The sequence below is a fragment of the Columba livia genome, chromosome Z, assembly GCF_036013475.1.
Source record: "Columba livia isolate bColLiv1 breed racing homer chromosome Z, bColLiv1.pat.W.v2, whole genome shotgun sequence".
In the NCBI taxonomy this organism is placed as follows: Eukaryota; Metazoa; Chordata; class Aves; order Columbiformes; family Columbidae; genus Columba; species Columba livia.
Genome location: NC_088642.1, coordinates 84,089,542 through 84,110,127, shown reverse-complemented (window position 1 = coordinate 84,110,127; position 20,586 = coordinate 84,089,542). Strand labels below are relative to the sequence as shown.

At 48.5% G+C, this 20,586-nt stretch overlaps 1 protein-coding gene across 19 annotated transcripts in view; it reads right to left on the bottom strand.

Annotated features, from left to right (window-relative positions):
* The window catches only part of CAST (calpastatin), a 61,193-nt gene that overhangs the window by 13,310 nt on the left and 27,297 nt on the right, over positions 1-20,586 (bottom strand). For 11 of the 19 annotated variants that reach the window (XM_065046573.1, XM_065046576.1, XM_065046582.1 and 8 more), the window contains 15 exons: positions 18,486-18,545; positions 10,992-11,042; positions 10,650-10,706; positions 10,071-10,184; positions 8,720-8,806; positions 8,119-8,220; positions 7,305-7,385; positions 7,156-7,209; positions 6,481-6,591; positions 6,238-6,333; positions 5,469-5,564; positions 4,285-4,368; positions 3,342-3,389; positions 1,482-1,586; positions 1,091-1,192 (listed from right to left, as the gene is read on the bottom strand). In XM_065046573.1, the coding sequence (XP_064902645.1) occupies positions 1,091-1,192; positions 1,482-1,586; positions 3,342-3,389; positions 4,285-4,368; positions 5,469-5,564; positions 6,238-6,333; positions 6,481-6,591; positions 7,156-7,209; positions 7,305-7,385; positions 8,119-8,220; positions 8,720-8,806; positions 10,071-10,184; positions 10,650-10,706; positions 10,992-11,042; positions 18,486-18,545 (1,248 nt within the window). The remainder of the gene's footprint in view (positions 1-1,090; positions 1,193-1,481; positions 1,587-3,341; positions 3,390-4,284; positions 4,369-5,468; positions 5,565-6,237; positions 6,334-6,480; positions 6,592-7,155; positions 7,210-7,304; positions 7,386-8,118; positions 8,221-8,719; positions 8,807-10,070; positions 10,185-10,649; positions 10,707-10,991; positions 11,043-18,485; positions 18,546-20,586) is intronic. The other 8 variants (XM_065046579.1, XM_065046584.1, XM_065046580.1 and 5 more) reach the window with 1 other exon arrangement.

The following is a 20,586-nucleotide window of genomic DNA, read 5'->3' as shown; positions in this document are numbered from 1 at the left end:
ACAGCAATGGAATGTGAGGTCATTGATAAGATGGATGGACATCTTGTGAGAGGGGCAGCGAGAAACAGGTGACCAAAAACTGACCAACTGTGTATAACATCCCATTCATGTGATAATTCATATAAAAGTGGGAGATCACGAGGATCTCCTGCCTTTTTCCCTTTTCCCTATGGCCGACATTAGGAGAGGACCTTGCGAGTCGTCCCTGTGAACTGAGGCCAGTGACAGACTGAATCCAGCTCCGGTTGGTTGCAGAGTCCAGTCCAGGACTTTGGGTGCCGGCTCTGCAGTTGCTGAGACTTTCCGGATTGGTTTTGTATATTTTGTATTATTTTCTCTATTCTTATTAGTAGCATTAGTAAAACATTGTTCATTTTTCCAGATCTCTTCTCTCTGTCCTTCTTTCCCTCCCGATCGCCTGTGCTGAGTGGGAAGCGGGGAGAGGGCATTAACAATATATCTGCCACAGTTTTATTGTCACCTCGCAATCCAAACCCTTGACACCTGTCCATACACTACCAACGCCAACCATGTAACACTTAAGGTAAAAATCAGAGAAGTAAACCTAAAAACCGTGATGCTTCTCTCCCTGATGGTCTTCAGGCACTTGGGATCTGCCAGGTTCATGGCATAAGGAGACTTTCACAGGGTTGTTCTGTAAACTGGCTTTTCCCTTCCAAAGACTTACAGCTACAACGTTCCACAGGGCAGGGGGTTTGTTTTGTTTTCTTTTAATAGAAGCACGTATATTCTGAGAAGAGATGCAAGAAAGTGAGTGATCAATGCACTCTTCTAGAATGTTCACTAGGACAATAATGATTTTGTCTGGTGGAATTTGTTTTTCCTGCAGCATCCATCAAGTTTACAAACAGCATGCGTTTTAGAGCACTAGGAGCTGGAGCAGACCAGTTTGACTTTCTCGGTGTGGAAGGCCACTGACCTTCCCTGTTCGGTTTGTGCTTTACTGGACGGTTTGGAAAGCGCTCGGCCCCTGTGTGTTGCCTCTGCGGAGGAGGAACACGCACGGTGGCCACACGCTGCGCCACTGCACTAACGGAACTGTGCTCTACCTCCCGCCAGGACTACTGACCGAGGACTCGGCTGGCGGGGCGGCCGACTGCACCGTGCAAGCTGCGGCGCGAGGGACCACCTCGTCCGTGGGAGCTCCCGCCGGCGCGGGACCTGAAGGCTTCTGAAACAGAACATTCACACTGTGTTTAACTGAACATGCTCAGAAACCCAAAACACACCCGTTAAATGGCTCTTCTTTTTTTAATACAGTATGAAACAAGAAAGAAAAGTCTGAATTTGAAGGTAGGAGCCCCTCAGTTAAGGACTAAGTGACAATACTGCATGTTCCACTGAAGGCAGTAGGGGGAAAAACAAACAGAAGAAAACATTTTCACTGAAAGAACAGCAGCACTACCCAGTCCCAGCAAAGCGATCAGTGTCCGTGTGTCTGGCGAACGGGGAAGATGTACCTTGGACGTGCCGCGGGGCTCCGGTGCTTTGGGCTGCTCCACAGGCTGTGCGGGGCCGGAAAAGTCTTTCGAAAACTCATCGACGAGATCGGATTCACTCAAAGGCTGCAAAACAGACGTTACGTGGTACAGGTGACTCACTGCCCGCTTTTGATTTATTTTATCGAGAATTCTATCTCGACTACTCAGAAAGCAGGAAAACTTTTGCATCCCACACCAAAATAACCATTCGCATTTATGTGCAACGGAACAGCGTGAATTTCACAGTGCGAAAAATTTAGAAAACTACTTTTCAGAATGAGCCAGTTGCTTTGTTATCAAAAGTCAATATAATGTAGAGAACATTGCATTCAATACTGTTTACGGAGCTACTGAACAGCAAAATGCAAACTGTAAATTAGAACAATATAATGCTAATATTTACTGGATAGTATTCACCATAACAGCATCATGTTGCTGTAATATTTCAAATATAAATTACACGTAGGTAGTGGAAAGCAGCGCCATGAGATTATGATAGTCCCCTTCTAACGTTTTTCCGGCAGAAGCGGGGTTTACCCAGAGGCTGTATGGGCTGGGGCTCCTTCAGCCTCCCACCGACCGCCGACACCGGCTGGCGCCGCGCGGGGGGACAGGCGAACAAACTGCAGCCTGGTTCCCCGCTGCGTGGTCTGTTACAACCTGTTGGTACCACGTGATCCAGCACTGTGTGATCCATAGGCTTTGATACACCACTAGTGCTCCTGGAACACTCCGAACTACTGTTTACACCTAAATGTTTAAACCTTTGCCTGCAGTGATCGCCATTCACCTGCTACACACAACTTAATTGATTAGGGCTCATTTTGTCAAATTCATAACACGTAAAACTATGTTTTATGAAGGAGAGTCTCCTATTTTCCCTCCCACTTGCCTTCCTTCGTTGTGCCCCTAAGTCTTTATAAAACATCTCACATAAGGCCCCACTTTTCATAACGACTGAATTCTTTCACTAAAGCAAAAAAAGCTTTTAGGTAATAACAGTGTTTTTCACAAAAGTAATGACACTGCACGTAATTAAGGGTATGCAGAACGGAGGCCCGAACTAACAGGAGCCCGAGCTGAAGCCACGAAGGAAGGAGAGCTTTGCATTCACCAGGGACCGAGGAAGAACCGTGGGTGACTGAGGCTTTTCCACCTATTGACACAACTCTTCTGCTTCGCTGGTTTTGGTTCCGCAGATCTCAATGGCTGCTGTCACCACAGGAATGCTGGTGAACGCATCCTGCTCAAAGCTATTGCCTCCTTCAAGTCATAAAGCGTTTCTCAGTTTCTCCGGTGCATAGTTCCTTTGCTTTTCCTAATTTTTGCTTTCTTCCTGTGCATTTTCAACTAACCTTTCTAACTTTCAATCTTTTCAATCCATCATGCACTTTCTAGGCCATGATGGATACTTTCTGCAAGTCCAAGCTGCTCTTTGTGATTAGGGAAATGCCTACAGCAGCTTTTGCCTTCTTTCCAGTCGTGTTCCTTTGTATTTGATGACCCGCGACATGTCAAGAAAACAACAGGTTTTCCTGCCTCACCTCTCTCTGTCCTTCAACAGCTCCAACAGACGTGCACGAACACCTCACAGTAACCCCCCAACTGCTTTTCCTTGTGTCAGGAGCCATTCCTGTAACCCTCTCCTATTTCAGTGATCTCTGAACTTTTTGGCCAGTGAATTTCAATTAAACTTCCACCTGATCAGCAGGTTTTGTGCAAGGGAGTAAATGCACAAACAGACCAACAGACTCACAAACGGCACAGGGAGAAGCGGCACCAGAGAGGGAGAAAACAGGGCGTCTGTTCACACTCCTGCAATAGTGACAGTTTTCTAACCTTAGGTTTTTCTTCAGGCTTGGGCAATATCGGTTTTCCATCTTTATCCTAAAAAAAATGAAACATTATTGACATTTTTCCGTTGTTACAATAAGTGCCACGCTTCATAAGCACCAGCAAACCAACGTAAAATGAATGATACACACAAGGTGAAATCAGTGACAGTAACAGGAATCTCCCTAAACAGAGGGAACTCTTACATGGCCAGGAAAGTGGATAGAAAAAGCAAATCACAACAAAAATGGGCCAAGGGACCAAAGAGAGTTCATTCCTATCAGTATCAACACGCAGCAGGAATTAATTCCATAGTAAACCAGCAGGAATTCATCAGCAGTAAAACATGCTTTGAGTGCAAAACCCAAACTTTTGCCCTTCAACAGACGGGGTTAAATCCCAGGTCTGTAGTCAGATGGCCCTGAAATATCTAAAATGGGATGAAACTGCTCCTTTCAAAATAGAAAGTTAACATCGAGCTCCAGCAAGGTCAGTTTATATAGCAACCTCATTAGCATGAGTTATACCAATAGCCATGGCAAGTGTTTTCAATTCTGAATTTTATGGAAAACACATTTCAGCTGTATTGTTTTGCTATTGCTTAACCTTGACAAATCTCCCACCACTTGAAGCGACAGCCTGAAAAAATGAGTTACTTTTCACACCATTTTAAACCAGCGTTTTCAAGGCTGCGTCACAAATCGGTACCCGAGAGCGCTTCCTGAAGGGATGGATTTCACAGCAGAGAGGTTCAGTATCAGAAACCAGTAACCCCGCTCTAGGAGAAGGAATGTGCAACGGGGAAGATACAGTTATCACCAACCGCAGAAAGCCAACAATTAAATATTAGTTTTGCTTGTTTTCTGTGTGTTCTTTCCCTCTCTGTGATGAAATAAAGCATCAGACACGGTTCACTATTTACAAAGCAGTTGAGATATGAAAAGCTTACCAACTCTGGTGTTAGCCTGTATTCTGGAGGTATCGTGTCATCACGTTCTCCAGTCTTCTCTTCTTTTTTCTCTTTAGCTTTTGCCTTAAAAAGAGAGAACAAAACCCAACCGATTAGGGAAATTAAAATAAACACCTCAAAGTACACTCAACTTCTCTATCAAGATTCTTCAGCCTGCTGTTCAAAGAAGTACTAGCATCACATAAAATTATTCCATATATCAAGATATTAAAAGTCCTCAGTTTATTCCTATCAAATTTCTGTCATAAAATCATTGTGTCTTAAGAATCGGCACCATATGTGAATACGTTGCTCTAAATTCTAGAAAACTTCAGGCACTATTCTGAGCTGCAACATTCAGCCAGGTACTTCAAGAATTTTTGGGTTCATCACTTTGATTCTCCAAGCTGTAATTCTGTGTCTTCTTCCGTCACTCCTACCGAAACACAGCCTTTAATTCTCTGGACCCCCTTGGTGAAGCAATGCATCCACTAAGTTATCTGAAGGCCCGGACTGACTGAACCTGCAACACAATGTGGTGCTTTCTGCCAAAATTGGGCTCCAGCACCTTCTCTCGGCAACAAAGACTTTCTGATATTTCCCTGTCATTTGTCTGCTCTGAGCTGCAGGTGAAAACAGGGGAAAATAACTGATTTTGGTAGGGTTATAGGCAGAGTTTGCAAAACTGAACTAAAAAGTCAAAGTTTAACATGCGAACACAGGGCTACTGTAAAAATCTTAACTGTTGAAGAAAAACAAAGGTCTTGGGAGACATGGCAAAAGACCCAAATCGGAAACATAATGAGGTCTGATAGAAAAATAAGTACATGCGTGAAAACCCCCAAAAGTTAATTAAAAACGCAACAGCAGACACATGCAAAACAAAAGCTGGCTATCAGTTGTACCCAGTGCTTGGGGAAAAAAAACAGCGCGACTACCACCAGCACGGGGAGAAGTGTACGTGTGTACGCTTACAGCCAAATAAAATGCCTTTAGTCTTCCAGACTATCTTCTGCTCTATCTGTATACACTCGGGATACCTTCACTTCTTAACCACATAAACTGAGACGTTCCTTAGGCCTTGCACTGTTTTTATTTTACACGCTTGTACAGGATCTAACGAGGAGGATTCAGGATTCCAAGGGAGGGTCCGAAAGCTGCTGTAAAAAGGAGTAAGATTGTACCTCTGACACCTCTACAACAGGGGTAGGGTCTTCAGGCTCAGGTTCAGGTGCACCAAGAGTATCAAGAAGAGCTTCCACTGCATCATCTTTGATATCCTGCATTTAAGGAAATACACAAATAATTCTGTTATTTCTTTTAAGTGACACAGGCTTTACCCTACACATCTCTTGTGCTCTATATGAAGCAAGAAGCCAGCACCAGACTGGTAATCCTGCTTGGCTTTACCTAATTGCATTAACATCAAATTGCAGGATATGGCAAATTACGTGATAAGAATAGCACGGTGTAATCAAGCCGTATCTCCTCTTAAGGAGAGACGAGAGGAAAAAGAAAGAAAGAAAAAAACCCCAAGATTTCCATACGCTTTGAAATGGCAAACCCAGGAAGTGTAAGGTCACACTTGCTTTCTACATAGCAAAAAAGAAAGGTTTGTAAAACAGGAGAAATTATGTCATGTCAGAGTTTTAAACGCACCTCGCACAGCTAAGGAAACACATGCATTTCTCTGCTCTACTGCCCCAAGTCAGAAGAACTACAGTTACTCTGCAGAGAATCCAGAAGGAGAACCATCCCACCCACTGAGGCCGGATCTTTAAGGCAGAGCCTGAACAACAGCAATTCCTACGACTCCTGCGCTTTCTAGGACAAACAGGATTTACAACCGAAAATGAGGGCGATGAGCATCTTTGCAGGATCACACACATAAAATACGGTGTGTGCTTGTAGATTTTAATTAGAAGTTAACCAGTAAAGAATGAGTGTGCATACCTCTTTTGATTTTGCTTTCTTGTCCTTAGGAGGAGCAGATGTCTTGAGTGAACTTGCTGCTTGTGCTTGCACGATTTCTCCTTCTTTACCGGGTTTCTGCAAGAGATAGGAAGTTACACGCAAATTTGCAAAAACAAAAAGGAGGGAAGAATTGCCAAGATCATTTTAAAGTGAAATATTATTATAAAAATGGCAATATTTCACTGCAATAAAGGCACGTAACGGTGCAAAAAATGCCAGTACCTCTGTTGGACTTGTCTTCTCTTCAGCAGGAGCAGCACTAGAGGTGAAGTCGGATGACAGTGCCTCCGCAAGCTCATCATCCGTCATTGGCTTCTGAGAAGGAATCGCAAACTAGGTGATGATCGTTAAAGTTAAAACGTCAGTGCTGTCAAACCCAGTTTAAAGATCTGTGTGCTCCATGCTTACTCACGCAAACACATGAGCACATGCTGCTGTTGCAGAAAAAACAGAGAGGTTTCCCCTCACCGGTTGATTAATTTTTTAGATAGGCTTTTATGTTTATATGTTAAACTTATAAACAGTAAAATCAAGCTGGCTTAAAGAAATACCTTGCTAAGTACAGAAATTCAAGTAATCTTTGCTAAAGACATTACAAAGAGACTCCTACATGCACAGCTACTATTTCTTCCCTGTGTTATTATAATCCCAAGTATCTCTATAAGCATTTATTTGACTTGTTTCATCTTCAGCCAGTGTCCTGAAAATTCCTCCTTATTTATTACAAATATCTGTGCCAAGTTCTATTTTGTTTTATCAGTATTTATGTTGTGTGACGCCCTACAGCCCCCTCCCACTTCCTGGGATTTTGGAAGACAGGCAACACTGAATTTTTTCTAGGAATCTAATGATAATTGGGTTATTTCCACCCTCCAGTATAAAAAACCCAAGTCTTACTTCATCCTGGTCATCCACTTTCGGTGGGACTCCTTCTTTGCCATCTCCTTTGCTCTAGAATGAGAATTAGTCTTGTGGTAAATGGGAAGCAAAGCCACACAAAACGAAAGAAAACACACACCGGGAATTTCTGGTTTTGACTCACTGACCTTCAACAATTTAACGTACTCTGGAGGGAGACTACCTTCCCGTTTGCCCAATTCTTCCAGGTATTCTGAAGAGAAACCTTCCTATGGATAGAACACACGCATTAGTCTTTTTTGTACTCATTTTAATTGAGAAAAATGTCTAACGCAGAGCTATGTGCGGTGATCCTCCTGGGAAGCAGACGCGAGGTGGGCAGGTCAGAGGGACCGTCCTGCGCGCGACTGTGTGGTGCCCTGCGGAACCTCGTGTCACGCACACGCGTCCCGTGTGGCTTCAACCATGCACGTGGTTCAGCAAACCCCTGCGCCTGCGCTGGCAGATTCCTCTGCGCTAACAGAAACCACCTCAGTGCCTCAGACACTTAGACTGAATTTTAAATATTTACAAATTCAAACATTTTTATTACAGCTGACTACTGCACTGAGCCATTGGTCTCGTAATCCTAAACCTTCTTACGTTACTCTCTGTTCTGACTCAGAAGTATGTATTCCTCACCGTGTTCTACTCCTCCTCAAAAAGAAATGAAATCTAGGTTGTTATACTCTCTTTTACCCCCATCCCTGCCCTTGGTAAATCCGTGCTTGGAAATCACTTCAAAAAGCAACAAACTCCCTTTGTTGGCACTTCACTGTTTCCTAGTGCAATACAAACATAACTGCATCATTTCTGTATTACTGAAAACAACACCAAAATGCAACCCTGTAAACTCTGTTTTTCCTGTTAGCAAAGTGAGAATTACCGGACCCATGTAGCAGTGGGCAACTACAGACATATTTCAGAGACTAATGTTGTAAAACATAAAAACACGTGAAATACCGTAACTTCCGGGCCGGTGTAAACAGGACTAGGAGGCACGTGTTCTTCAGGTCCACCGAGGGTGTCTATGAGGCTATCTAGTGCCGACTCATCCATACCAGCCTAAAATAAAAAGAGGATCATTATATAAGCTATCATACTGTACAAAGGATAAAAAAAAGCTGAATAATCTCCTGAATGTGTAGAAAACTCCCCAAAATGAAACCAAAAGTTTATTTGAGTAGGCCCTGCACTTGCCAGTTTTTTCAGTGAGAACTGTTCTTAAATCCATTCCCCACTGTCAGTAATAAGATCGTGTGTATTTATATACTATCTGACATACACGCACACATATATAAATATAACTGAAGACAAAGAGTAACCAATTTTATGCTGGTTGTAGAAAAAGTGATTTTTAAAAGTCCTATTTGCCAAACACAAATGACACAGCAGTAGTTAGCTACATTTTCTTCCAGATAGCTCTTCACCACCATGCATAACTAGTACACAGCAATACCCCAGCGGTCACCAATTCCTGTTTTCTGGGACGTGTTTCAGAGAGAGAAACACGCCCCGAGACATTTCCACAAGGGAGGCGTTTGTGTGGACTGTGTTCACCAACCTCAGCACTCGCTTTATCAGCTGCAGCAGCCGCGCTTGCACCGGCTGCGCCTGCACCAGCCGCCGTGGACGTCTTCTCAGACACGGGCTGGAGAAACGTGAGAAGAATCGTTATTATACGGCCCTACGCTGGAAATTCTGGAGACAAACCAAAGTAAAACGGCGATGTTCTACTCAGGCATGCGTATCTATTGTTCCTCTTCACCTGCACTTTGAATAAGAAAAGATAAGCTGGTTCTGTGTCCTGTCTGAGTGCTCTGGAAGTTGAGTGGCTGCAGCCTGCATGATACTAAGCTCAGCTTAAAATGTTCAGCTCTGAGGCTGCGCTTATCTTTTGGGCTCAGCAGCTGGACAGCGCAACATTCAGATGCTTGGGCAGAGTGAGCTGCTGTCTACCTGCAATACTAGACAGGCACACTCTGTTTGCTGTGTGATTTTATCGTGAGAAAAGCATGTAATTTTAAGTACCTCCTTTATTTTAACTACCAGTAAAAGAAACGTGCAGTGTAGAAAGACTATGAGGCCCCTTCAAAGTCCGTTTTGAAAGCTTTCGTTTGCAGCACCAACAGCAGCAGCAGACGCTGCTCCAACAGGCAGGGTGAAGACTCCTCCAGCGGGCTGGGTGCTGGAGCAACAGCAACACAAGCGCAGACTGCTGCACCACTTACCCATTCACTGCAGAAAGGTGGGTTCTGGTATTGAGGCAGGAGTCCTTCAGGTTACTCCGGCCTTGTCACCAGACAGACTAGATCAAAATATCTCAATCCTGACCCTACTACACTTCTGCTCCAACTTGTTGAAATGACCCTTCCCCAGCTGTTGCCCCGACCCTTCTGCTCCTTCTTCTGTCTCGCAATCAGGGTACAGGGGCTGCCCTGCTGCACACAGATACCTGTAACTTGGCGACCTGTGCGTCTGGAGCCAGCACAGCAACGACAAACACGCCATGGGCTGCACAGAACAGCTGCTCAACCAACAGCGAGAACAGATGTACCGAGAGGGCAGCAGAGGTAGATGCCCGTCAGGATCACCAAACAACCAGCACAAACGGCCAACACCATCTGCCTGGGCAGCTCCATCCGCTTACGCATTCATAGGGCTGGCTGGAGGAGGTGTGTTCAGGATGTTAATTAGCGGGCAAAGTGTGAATTTCCTAGGTCCCGGATTTTAGAGCGGCACGAGGAGGGTTGTCACACACACCTTTAAACACAGGGCAGCTTTTGAGCTTTTCTGCACGGTGATTTTTGTGGGCCCGCGCTCACCTACCGCAGCCAGCGTAAGAATCTGCCTCGACATAGACTGCTAACACCTACCGCAGCATAAACAACAAACTGGATTGCTCCTCTACAAACCTTTGCTGTCTCTGGGGAGGGTGCTTGTGGACTCTGGTCAGCCTGAGCTGCAGTTACTTTTCCAGTGTCATTTGGTTTAGAAGTTGTCACAGAAGGTGAGGTTTGGCTTTTTGCCTGTTTGGACATAAACCATTAGTATTAGACACGGAAATTGCTTGTTTGGCTTGGATTTTCTTTATTTTCTAGGAAAGGAAAGGAGAAGGGGAAGAGGAAGGGGAAGGGGGAAACAGAAAGGGGAAAGGGGAAAGAGGAAAGAGGAAAGGGGAGAGGGGAGAGGGGAAAGGGGAGAGGGAAGGGGAAAGGAAGGTGAAGGGGAAGAGCAAAGGGGAAAGAGGAAGGGGAAAGGGAAAGGGAAGAGGAAGAGGAAGGGGAAGGGAAAAGGGAAATGGAAGGGGAAAGGGGAAAGGGGAAAGAGGAGAGGGAGGGGAAAGGGAAGGGGAAGGGGAAGGGGAAGGGGAAAGGGAAAGGGGAAAATGGAGAGGGAAGGGGAAGGGGAAGGGGAAGGGGAAGGGGAAGGAAAGAAGAAAAATTCTACAAGCCCCTGTTAAAAATAAAATGGAGAAAAATGATACAACTTACGTCAGCAGGTTCCTTCTGCCTCTCTTCAGCCGGCTGTTTATTTTGAGAGTCTGTCGGCTGTCATAAAATAAAACAGAACGAGGCTCACCCTCAGCAGCGTTCAGCGCTGTGGAACACGATCCACAGCAGCTCACACCAGCGCCAGACACCGGCAGGAGTGCAGCAGCACAGTCCTGCCCCGCACGCTCGTTTGCACCCGCCAGCCCGGCTCAGCGCGCTCAGGGCCGTCACGGCACGCCGCGCGTGCACGCGGCACGGCGGCGGCACAGATGTCACCCTCTGTTTGCAAAGTTAGTCAAAGGCCAAAGTACAACTCGCCAAAGGTGAAAGATAAGTATTTACCTTGGTCGACTGTGTGTTTTTTCCAGATTCCATTTTGGTTGTTGGTATGGACTGAAATACAAGCAACATACACACAGAGAGGGGTTAATACGCTTGGTTATTTCTAAGAGGCCAGCTTATTTAAAAGACAATCACCGAACAGGCTCACACTTGTGAGCACACGTGCTGTGAAACTGATCTACGCTGCTCTGGTCTCGCAGTTCACAAGACCCTGGCACAGACCCCGCGACTCCAGTGATCTGAGGGCACTCGAACGCGTGCGAACACACACGCTCCTCGCACCAAGGAGCAAAAACAGACAAAGAAGATTTTAGACAAATAAAACGAACTGTTTGGCTTACACCTGGAAATCTTCTGCAGCCGTGCTGCAAAATTTCCTCCAGCAATTCATCCCAAAGTGCACTAAGCAACAGATTACTAGTAGTAGAAACGTGTAGGAACAAACCCTCTATCCTGCAAATACACTATTTAAAGTTAGTACAAGACAAATTACAGCTTTTTTTTTTCTCTACTAGCCTATTAAAAATCAGTGAACAACTAAAATCAACACGAACAGAGTCTCCTAGGCAGCAGTTTACATTTGTTCATCATTTGTAATGTTTTCATCTCAGCTGCCAAGCACTAATTACCCTTTAGACACATCCAGCTCCTATTTGCTAGCCGACCACACAGAGAAGCTGGCTAAATTAGTTTAGCATTTGTTACACAAGTATCCACACCCACACACTGAGACACAGACTCCTGGCTGGGGAATCCTGAAAACGCGTGAAAACGCATGAAAACGCACAAAAACGCGTGAAAACGCGTGAAAACGCACAAAAATGCACGAAAACGCAGATGCCGGGCACAAGCTTGGCAAAGGTCTGGACGGTGCAGCGCACGGCAAAGAACACACCACCGGGGAAGTGAGGCACAAAGGGTAAAACACCGACAGAGAGGGACGACAAAAATGTCCTGAGCCCCAGAGCGGGGAAAAAATAACAATACATTTAAAAAATGAATAAAAATAAATCACTTAACCTCTCGCATTCACCACTGTGGATTTTCTCTTGGCATCTGACCCGGTTGAAACACGGTACTTCTCAGCATCGGTCAAACTTTATGTGCTCATGTATGTTCACCCTTGTTACACGACCACTATATGATTAACGCAAAGACACGCACATCCATTTGTGCACCTGTACACGAACCAATCCTGTATAGGAAAGGCAATCCTAAATTCTCTCCATTTTTAAGCTCAGAAGAGTGGTGTGTATGGAACACCCAAAGCGAAGTGTCAGTCCCACGTGTGATGTCCCTGGGCACCGCTGCGGTTTAACCCCGACCAGCAATGACGAGCACAGAGCCGCTCGCTCCCCGCGACACCCAAACGGGAGAGTGAGAAACTCGGGGATGGAGATAAACACGGTTTAATAAAGTAACGAAATAATACTAATATACCACTACTACTAGACAGGTACATGAGATGGAAAATAAAACGAGAGATACTCGAAGCAGTTACCCATGAACTACGTCCACATGGGGAAAGACAGCCGGGTCCCAACAGCCCATCCCAGGGTAAGAGGGGAAAAACGACCAAAAAGGCAGAAATTCCCAGAGGCTACCAGGAAACGGCAGAACAGTAAAGGCCAGACTAGAGGAGCGGCCGAATGGAACTGCCCCAAAACGGAGCAGAACCGGGACGGGTCTCCCTGGCCGGAAAACCCTCTCCGGAACGCTCCTTAGACCCGAAGGCTAACGCCAACGGGATGGAACACTCCCACTGACCACCCTGGGTGTCACCGAGGTCCGTCCCACCACCGTCCCCTCGCGGCCACCCCACACCTGTGGGCTCACAACGTCCTCGGCTCCCAGGCCACCCAAGGCAACAGCGAGGTCCCGTGTTCCCCTGGGTCCAGTTACCTGAAGAACAACGTTAACACCAACCCCCGTCCTGGGGTGTTACCGTCTTGTTCTCAGACTAAATCCACACAACCACGGTGCCAGCTCAAAAAAGAAAAGTTTCTGACTGCATGAAGAAAACTAACCCATTTTCAGTCAAAGCAGCACGGGCAGCAAGGCTGCAGAGAACAGAAGGGCAAGCATGAGGTCCAAGAAGCAGAGTGTGACGTCTCCTGCTGTGGCACCGCTGCCTGCTCAGGGCTTCACGCACAAACTCAGGCTTTTCAGAAAAAAAACCTAAACACATGTGTTTTGCATGACAACGTATTTACCTGAGTTTCTGTCAACACCTGACAAGAGCCTTACAGAACATGAATTCAAATTCTCAGCCTGCCAAACCAGTTATTAGCAACTGCAGGCTGGTTTTGTGTTCAATTGTAAATAATATTGTACTAAATATTTGATTTTTTTTTTTTGTGTAGGGTATGCTTTATTTGTTATTCTTGTATACCTTTTAAAATGAGCAGATTTGCTCATATACATTTATCTTGACGATGTTGAAGAATATATGGACTCATGTGGGTAACGCCTTGATTCAAGACATATGCACATGAAGATGCTAATGCCACGTTAAAATATATGAACAGGAACACACACATGCTTACACACACATCTATTTAGATACACTTTTAGCAATAATTGAGTTCAAATCCAACAATAAAAAATTCACAGAATCCCAGGATGTGAGGGACTGGAAGGGCCCTGGCAAGCTCATGCAGTGCAATCCCCCCATGGAGCAGGAACACCCAGATGAGGTTACACAGGAAGGTGTCCAGGCGGGTTGGAATGTCTGCACAGAAGGAGACTCCACAACCCCCTGGGCAGCCTGGGCCAGGCTCTGCCACCCTCACCAGGAAGAACTTTCTTCTCATATTTAAGTGGAACCTCCTGTGTTCCAGTTTGCACCCATTGCCCCTTGTCCTGTCACTGGTTGTCACCAGAAGAGCCTGGCTCCATCCTCCTGACACTCCCCCTTTCCATCTTGATCCCCAGGAATGAGTCCCCCCTCAGTCTCCTCTTGTCCAGCTCCAGAGCCCCAGCTCCCTCAGCCTTTCCTCACACGGGAGATGCTCCACTCCCTTCAGCATCTTGGTGGCTGCGCTGGACTCTCTCCAGCAGTTCCCTGTCCTGCTGGAACTGAGGGGCCACAGCTGGACACAATATTCCAGGTGTGGTCTCCCCAGGGCAGAGCAGAGGGGCAGGAGAACCTCTCTGACCTACTGACCACCCCCTTCTAACCCACCCCAGGTCCCATTGGCTTCCTGGCCACAAGGGCCCAGTGCTGGCTCATGGTCACCCTGCTGTCCCCAGGACCCCCAGGTCCCTTTCCCCTACACTGCTTTCTAACAGGTCATTCCCCAACTTACACTGGAACCTGGGGTTGTTCCTGCCCACATTCAAGACTCTACACTCGCCCTTGTTCTATTTCATTACATTTTTTCCCGCCCAGCTCTCCAGCCTGTCCAGGTCTCTGATGGCAGCACAGCTTCCAGTGTCACCACTGCTCCCAGCTTGGTGTCATCAGCAAACTTGTGACAGTCACTCTATTCCCTCGTCTAAATCGTTAATGAATATATTGAATAACACCGGCCCCAGCACTGCCCCCTGAGGCACTGCACTGGGTACAGGCCTCAACTGGACTGTGCACCATTGACCACGACTCTCTGGCTTCTTCCCTTCAGCCAGTTCGCAGTCACCTCACTCCCCGCTCATCCAGACCGCACTCCCTCAGTTCAGTGTGAGGTTGCTGTGGAGACTGTGTCAAGTGCCTTACTCAAGTCAAGGATGACCACATCCACCGCTCTGCCATCATCCATCCATCCTGTTATGTCCTCATAAAAGTCAATGAGGTTGGTGAAGCCATGCTGACTGCCCCTAATGACCCTCTTATCCCTGATATGCCTTGAGATGGCACCAAGGAGAAGTCGTTCCATCAGTTTCCCAGGGATGGAGGTGAGGCTGACCAGTCTAGAGTTCCCCGGGTCCTCCTTCTTGCCCTTTTTGAAGACTGCAGTGACATTTGCTTTCCTCCAATCCTCGGGCACCTCCCCCGTTTCCCAAGACTTGGCAAAGATGATGGAGAGCGGTCCAGCAGTGACTTCAGCCGGCTCCCTCAGCACCCGCGGGTGCATCCCATCTGGACCCATGGATTTATGGATGTCCAGACTATTTAATTGCTCCCTAACCCAGTCCTCATCGACTAAAGCAAACTCCTCCACTGTCCTGCCTTCCTCTGGGCCTCAGCGGTGCGGGATCCTCAGGACAGCCCCCGGCAGAGCAGACAGAGACAAAGAAGACATTCAGTAACTCTGCCTCCTCTGTATCTTCTGTCACCAGGGCACCCACCCCGTTCATCAGTGGGCCTACATTGCCTCTGGTGTTAGTTTTATCTGCCATGTCTTTGAAAAAGCTCTTCCTGTTGTCCTTGACCCCTCTCACCAGGTTTAATTCTACGGAGGCCTTAGCTTTCCCAGTTGCCTCCCTACACCCTCTGACAACAGCCTGACATTCTCCCCAAGCAGCCAGTTCCTCCTTCCATGGTCTACGAACTCTTCTTCCACTTGAGCACACCCAGCAGTTCCCTGTTTAACCACGCAGGTCTCCCGGCTCCCATCCTTATTACCAGGTAAGTCAAACCAGCAGCTTCAGCACAAAACTTTAGACTCCGGTTGCTCGAAGGTAACTGTTCAGTCATTGTTTGAACAGTCGGTGCTGACAGCCACGGCCTGAAGCCACAGCACCGTTCTACAGCCTACACCGGCTCCTGCACAGGAAGAGACGTCCCACCCGCGCCGCCGCTGCTCCCACCCGCGCCGATGCTCCTCCCACCCGCGCCGCCGCTCCGCCCACCCGCGCCGATGCTCCACCCCCCGCGCCGCCGCTCCTCCCACCCGCGCCGATGCTCCTCCCACCCGCGCCGCCGCTCCTCCCACCTGCGCTGCGGCCCCTCCCACCCGCGCCGCCGCTGCTCCCACCCGCGCTGCGGCCCCTCCCACCCGCGCCGCCGCTCCTCCCCCCGCGCCGCCGCTCCTCCCACCTGCGCTGCGGCCCCTCCCACCCGCGCCGCCGCCCCTCCCACCCGCGCTGCGGCTCCTTCCCCCCGCGCCGCCGCTCCTCCCACCCGCGCTGCCGCTCCTCCCACCCGCGCTGAGGCTCCTTCCCCCCGCGCCGCCGCTCCTCCCACCCGCGCCGCGGCCCCTCCCACCCGCGCTGCCGCTCCTCCCACCCGCGCCGATGCTCCACCCCCCGCGCGGCCGCTCCTCCCACGCGGCCCCCCACGGCGCGGTTTAACCTGACCGCGGAAACCCAAACCCCGCCTGGAAAAGAAGAGCTGGGCGCACAAGTTCCACTGCTGCCGCAGTAACTCACGGCTTTCGCAGAGGGGCGCAACAGTGGGGTTAGCTGCAGGAACTGACAGCGTAAGCGGGGCCCAGAGCAGGGTTAGGAGCAGCTGTGCACCACGGGGACTCCAAGAAAGACTAACGAGACTTGGTCACAGCAGGCAATTAGGAAACAGTTGTTAATTTGCAAGAAATTCAGGACTAGGAACAAAAGTGACTCAGCAACCTTCATTTCAAGGGGGTCTAATGTCGAAATGTGGATGATGTGCTTAATCCAACGGGAGGAAGGAATTAATAATGCAACGCACATTAAAAGGAAACACTAATTATCTGACACACGTAAATGCTGGACACTGTTTCAAAGAGACGCGTGCCCACCAGTCTCACAGTGCTGGTGTGCCTCTGCTGCTCTGCTTCTGTCTCACCTCGCAAAAACCAGTTTTACAGGTTAGAGTAGAAATTTACCACATTCTTCTACAGTTGTTTCAAATTTCAAGCAGGGAAAGACCACAACTATTTCCAGACAGCTGTCTGGGTCCAACCGCGTGGAGAACGGCACCAGTAACACACGTGACAGAAGTGATCTGTTCACAGCACAACGGGAGGATGAAACTGGAGACTTGGTCGGTGTGCACAAATAGAAATGGTCTGTCATCCAGCTCACTGCTACCAGTCCAAGTCATAGAACCACAGAATCATTTGGGTTGGAAAAGCCCCTCAAGATCATCGAGTCCAATGGTTAACTGACCCCTGTCCCTGCCCCGTGTCCTGAGAACCTCATGTCCGTCTGTCCAGCCCTCCAGGGCTGGTGACTCCAGCACTGCCCTGGGCAGCCTGTTCCAATGCCGCACAGCCCTTTGGGGAAGAAATTGTTCCCACATCCAACCCCAATCTAATAATAATAACATCCTAATGCTGCCTGTTCCCTGTTGTCATCTTAATGCACATCTCTGAGTGGACTCTAGGTTCACCTTCTCTGGATTTGAACTCAACCATTACTTTCCACTTAACCTTTTAAAACCCTTTTCTGATCTCTGAACTGCCTGAAAGGAGCTTGGAGCCAGGGGGGTCGGGCTCTGCTCCCCAGGAACAAGCGCCAGGAGCAGAGGAAACGGCCTCAAGTTGCGCCAGGGGAGGTTGAGGTTGGATCTGGGAACAATTTCTTCCCCAAAGGGCTGTGGGGCATTGAACAGGCTGCCCAGGGCAGTGCTGGAGTCACCAGCCCTGGAGGGCTGGACAGACGGACATGAGGTTCTCAGGACACGGGGCAGTGCTGGCATGGGTTATGGTTGGACTCCATGATCCTGAGGGTCTCTTCCAACTGAACGATTCTATGATTCTGTGTATTCCTGCAAGTGCAGGCTACACGCCTCTGGGTAGCCCGTTCTGATGTTTGGTCTCCATCACGATGTACTGTGATGCCACGGGGTAACAGGAAACCAGGCAGGCGTTCTCAGCCTGCGAGCAGGGCCTGCCCGGCCTGCGGAGCCGCGTGCGCCGGCCGCGGACGGAGCGGCCGCTCCACCGCCTGCCTCCGGCTTCCTACGCGCCCCAGGTGCGGCCGGCCCGGCCCGGCCGCCGCGCCAGGCCCTGCTCGTCTGGCTCAACGCTGCCGTTGGCTTCACGGATATGATCATGGAAAGCGAAAGGAGAGAGTGGTAAACCGTCTGTGTAAATAATGTACGTAGGTTCTGTTAGGCAACAGAGGCACAAGGGAGGATGATGAGTCTCCGTGGCCACCCAAGTACGTGACTGATGACACGGCTTGGACACTGAAGTTCCCGTCATAAGACAAGACAGAACAAGCGTAAAGCACTAAGGGAAGGGAGCTGTCAGACAGACCGAGGTACTGACTAATGAGATAATGCAGTTATACACACACTAAAAGCTGAAACTTGTCCCGAATTCTCTGAATACGTGCAAAATTATCACCAGGTAAATAACGCTGTAATTACACAGGGGGGAGCTATACACATGCCAAACCGTGACTAAGCTAAAATTTTAGATGTTAGTTAATTTTTTTCTTATTGCTTCCATAAAATCCTCTGACTACTTTGCACAGCATTTTTTAGGTATTTTTCAAAGAGGAAACTAAGCTGCAGGCAGGAAATACGCCAAGTAAAGTCACTCAGCACCGAAGCATGAGAAAGGAATTACGCTGCTGCGCGCGTTTGTGCGTGACCGCAAGCGTGAGCCCCTCCGGAGTCCATACCTTTGCTTCAGACGGCTTCACAACCCGCGGTTCTGATGCATCTGCAGAAGGAGACTGCTTCTGGGAGGGAAAAAGCAAAATAATTCATTTCAGCTTGTTGCACATCTATTAAGCAAGCACACGCAACCTGAACCCATCAGCTACCCAGCTAAAAATTAAGGGTAAATCATTATTGAAAATCGGTGTTATTTCAGCTCCTCTGTCTTGCCCGTGTTTCCACAACACACACAGGTAGGATTTTGACAGTGTGAGTGCCCACAGACCTTCTCACAACATTATTCTTCTTCTCTCATGTAGTGAAAACAAGTTTGATATCAAGTATTAAAATAAATCCTGCTCTCATACTGAAGCACAAATACTGACTGTGCAGGATTTGTCCAGACTTCTCTTTTTTAACAAAAATTCTACTTTTGGATTTACTATTTCGTCATACAAAATATTAAATACTAAATAAGCAAACTCAGATACATTGAGATAAAAAGGAATAATTGATCTGTATGTAACGCGCACGAGTGTTTCCACACATCGTGCAAAGGACACGATTTGTTTTCCTTGCACACCTTAGTGAGACCTTGGACTAAACACACATTAGAAAGAACCTCCAATTTCCATGCTACAGAAATGGAAACAAGTAATTTCTGCTTCCATATATGTATAGATTGACTATAGAATAGATGGGAACATCTGTATGGGCGGAGATGTACACAGGAATGTACAGAGCCTCCCACGCCAGGACAGGGAACAAAAGGTTTTAAACCACCTTTTTACACATTTCCACCACCACCATCAGGTAATCTGTCGGCAACATCCCACTTCTCTTAATTTGAACTTTAATAATTTTTGCTTTTCTTTCTTCTCCATGAAATTAGTCTGAATTCCTTCTACATGACCAGCAAGCAGGTACCTCTTCTACACGATTGTATTGGTCACCCTTGTCCCTGTCCATTTAATAAAAGCACGTTTCCCTGAGCCCTTCTCCGTTCCTCCCCCCCGAAAGCTCCTACCAAGCTTTTTTCGCACAACGCAGTGAATTACTCCTCCTCGGCGTGCCTCGCTCCCCCCACAGCTCTTTGTGCCTGAATTCTGCAGTGCTCAAGGCCTCCAGTTTGCCGCTTTCACCCCAAAAGAGCCACTATGGGGAGGAAGGGTGTCCTTGTCCTCCCAGCCCTTCAGCGCTCAGGGTTTGCGACCATGCGGAGCTGCACTGAGACAAAGATCCAGCCCCTTGCTTGGCGCCCAGCACGCGAACTGTCAACACCAGACTGACTCTGGGCGGCTTTTATATATATATATATATATGTCTATATATATATATTTTGTTTTAAAACTGTTGTCCTGAGGGTGGTGAGAGCCTGTGCCAAGTACCCAGAGAGGTGGTGGATGAACCATCCCTGAGACATCCCAGGCCAGGCTGGACGGGGCTCTGAGCACCCTGAGCTGCTGAAGATGTCCCTGTCATGGCAGGGGACTGGGGGGCTGGGGAGGGTCCTCCTATACAAACTTTTGTGATTCTATGATTCTATGACTACTTTCCGGACTATTTTTTGCAGTGTTTGTTCTGCCTTTCCCCCCCCTCGCCCGCCATGTCCAGCTGCGACCCGGCTGCGTTTTCGCAGCCCCACAGCCAGACTGCAGCAGGGTGACACAACACCCGGACACGTGTCAGGCGCAGATGTAAATATTAAAAGGCTGCTTAGCAACTGGCATAATCAGCGCCTGACGCACGGCTCCGGCAGCCGGGCAGGCACACCCTGCGCGCACCGCGGCCGCAGAACCCCGCCAGGACAACACCCGCACAAAACACCGAGCTGACAGACAGGAACACAGGGAGGAGAGTGCGACTCGGTGCGGAGGCCGGGCCGCAGCGCCAGGCGGGGGCTCCTGCGCAGAGCAGAGGTTCTGCTGTTGTGAGGGATGTCGGGGCAGATCCGGCAGATGATGGGAAGCTGAGCGTCGCCGCGGCGGACGCCTGCTCCTCCTGCGGTGCTGCCGGGGCTGGCGTGCTCGGGGCGCCCGGCAAACCCGGGTCTGGCCCAGGAAGACGGTCCCTGGAGAGCGGGGCCAGCTGGGTCCTGGTCTGGGGCTGCAGGGCGCTTCAGAA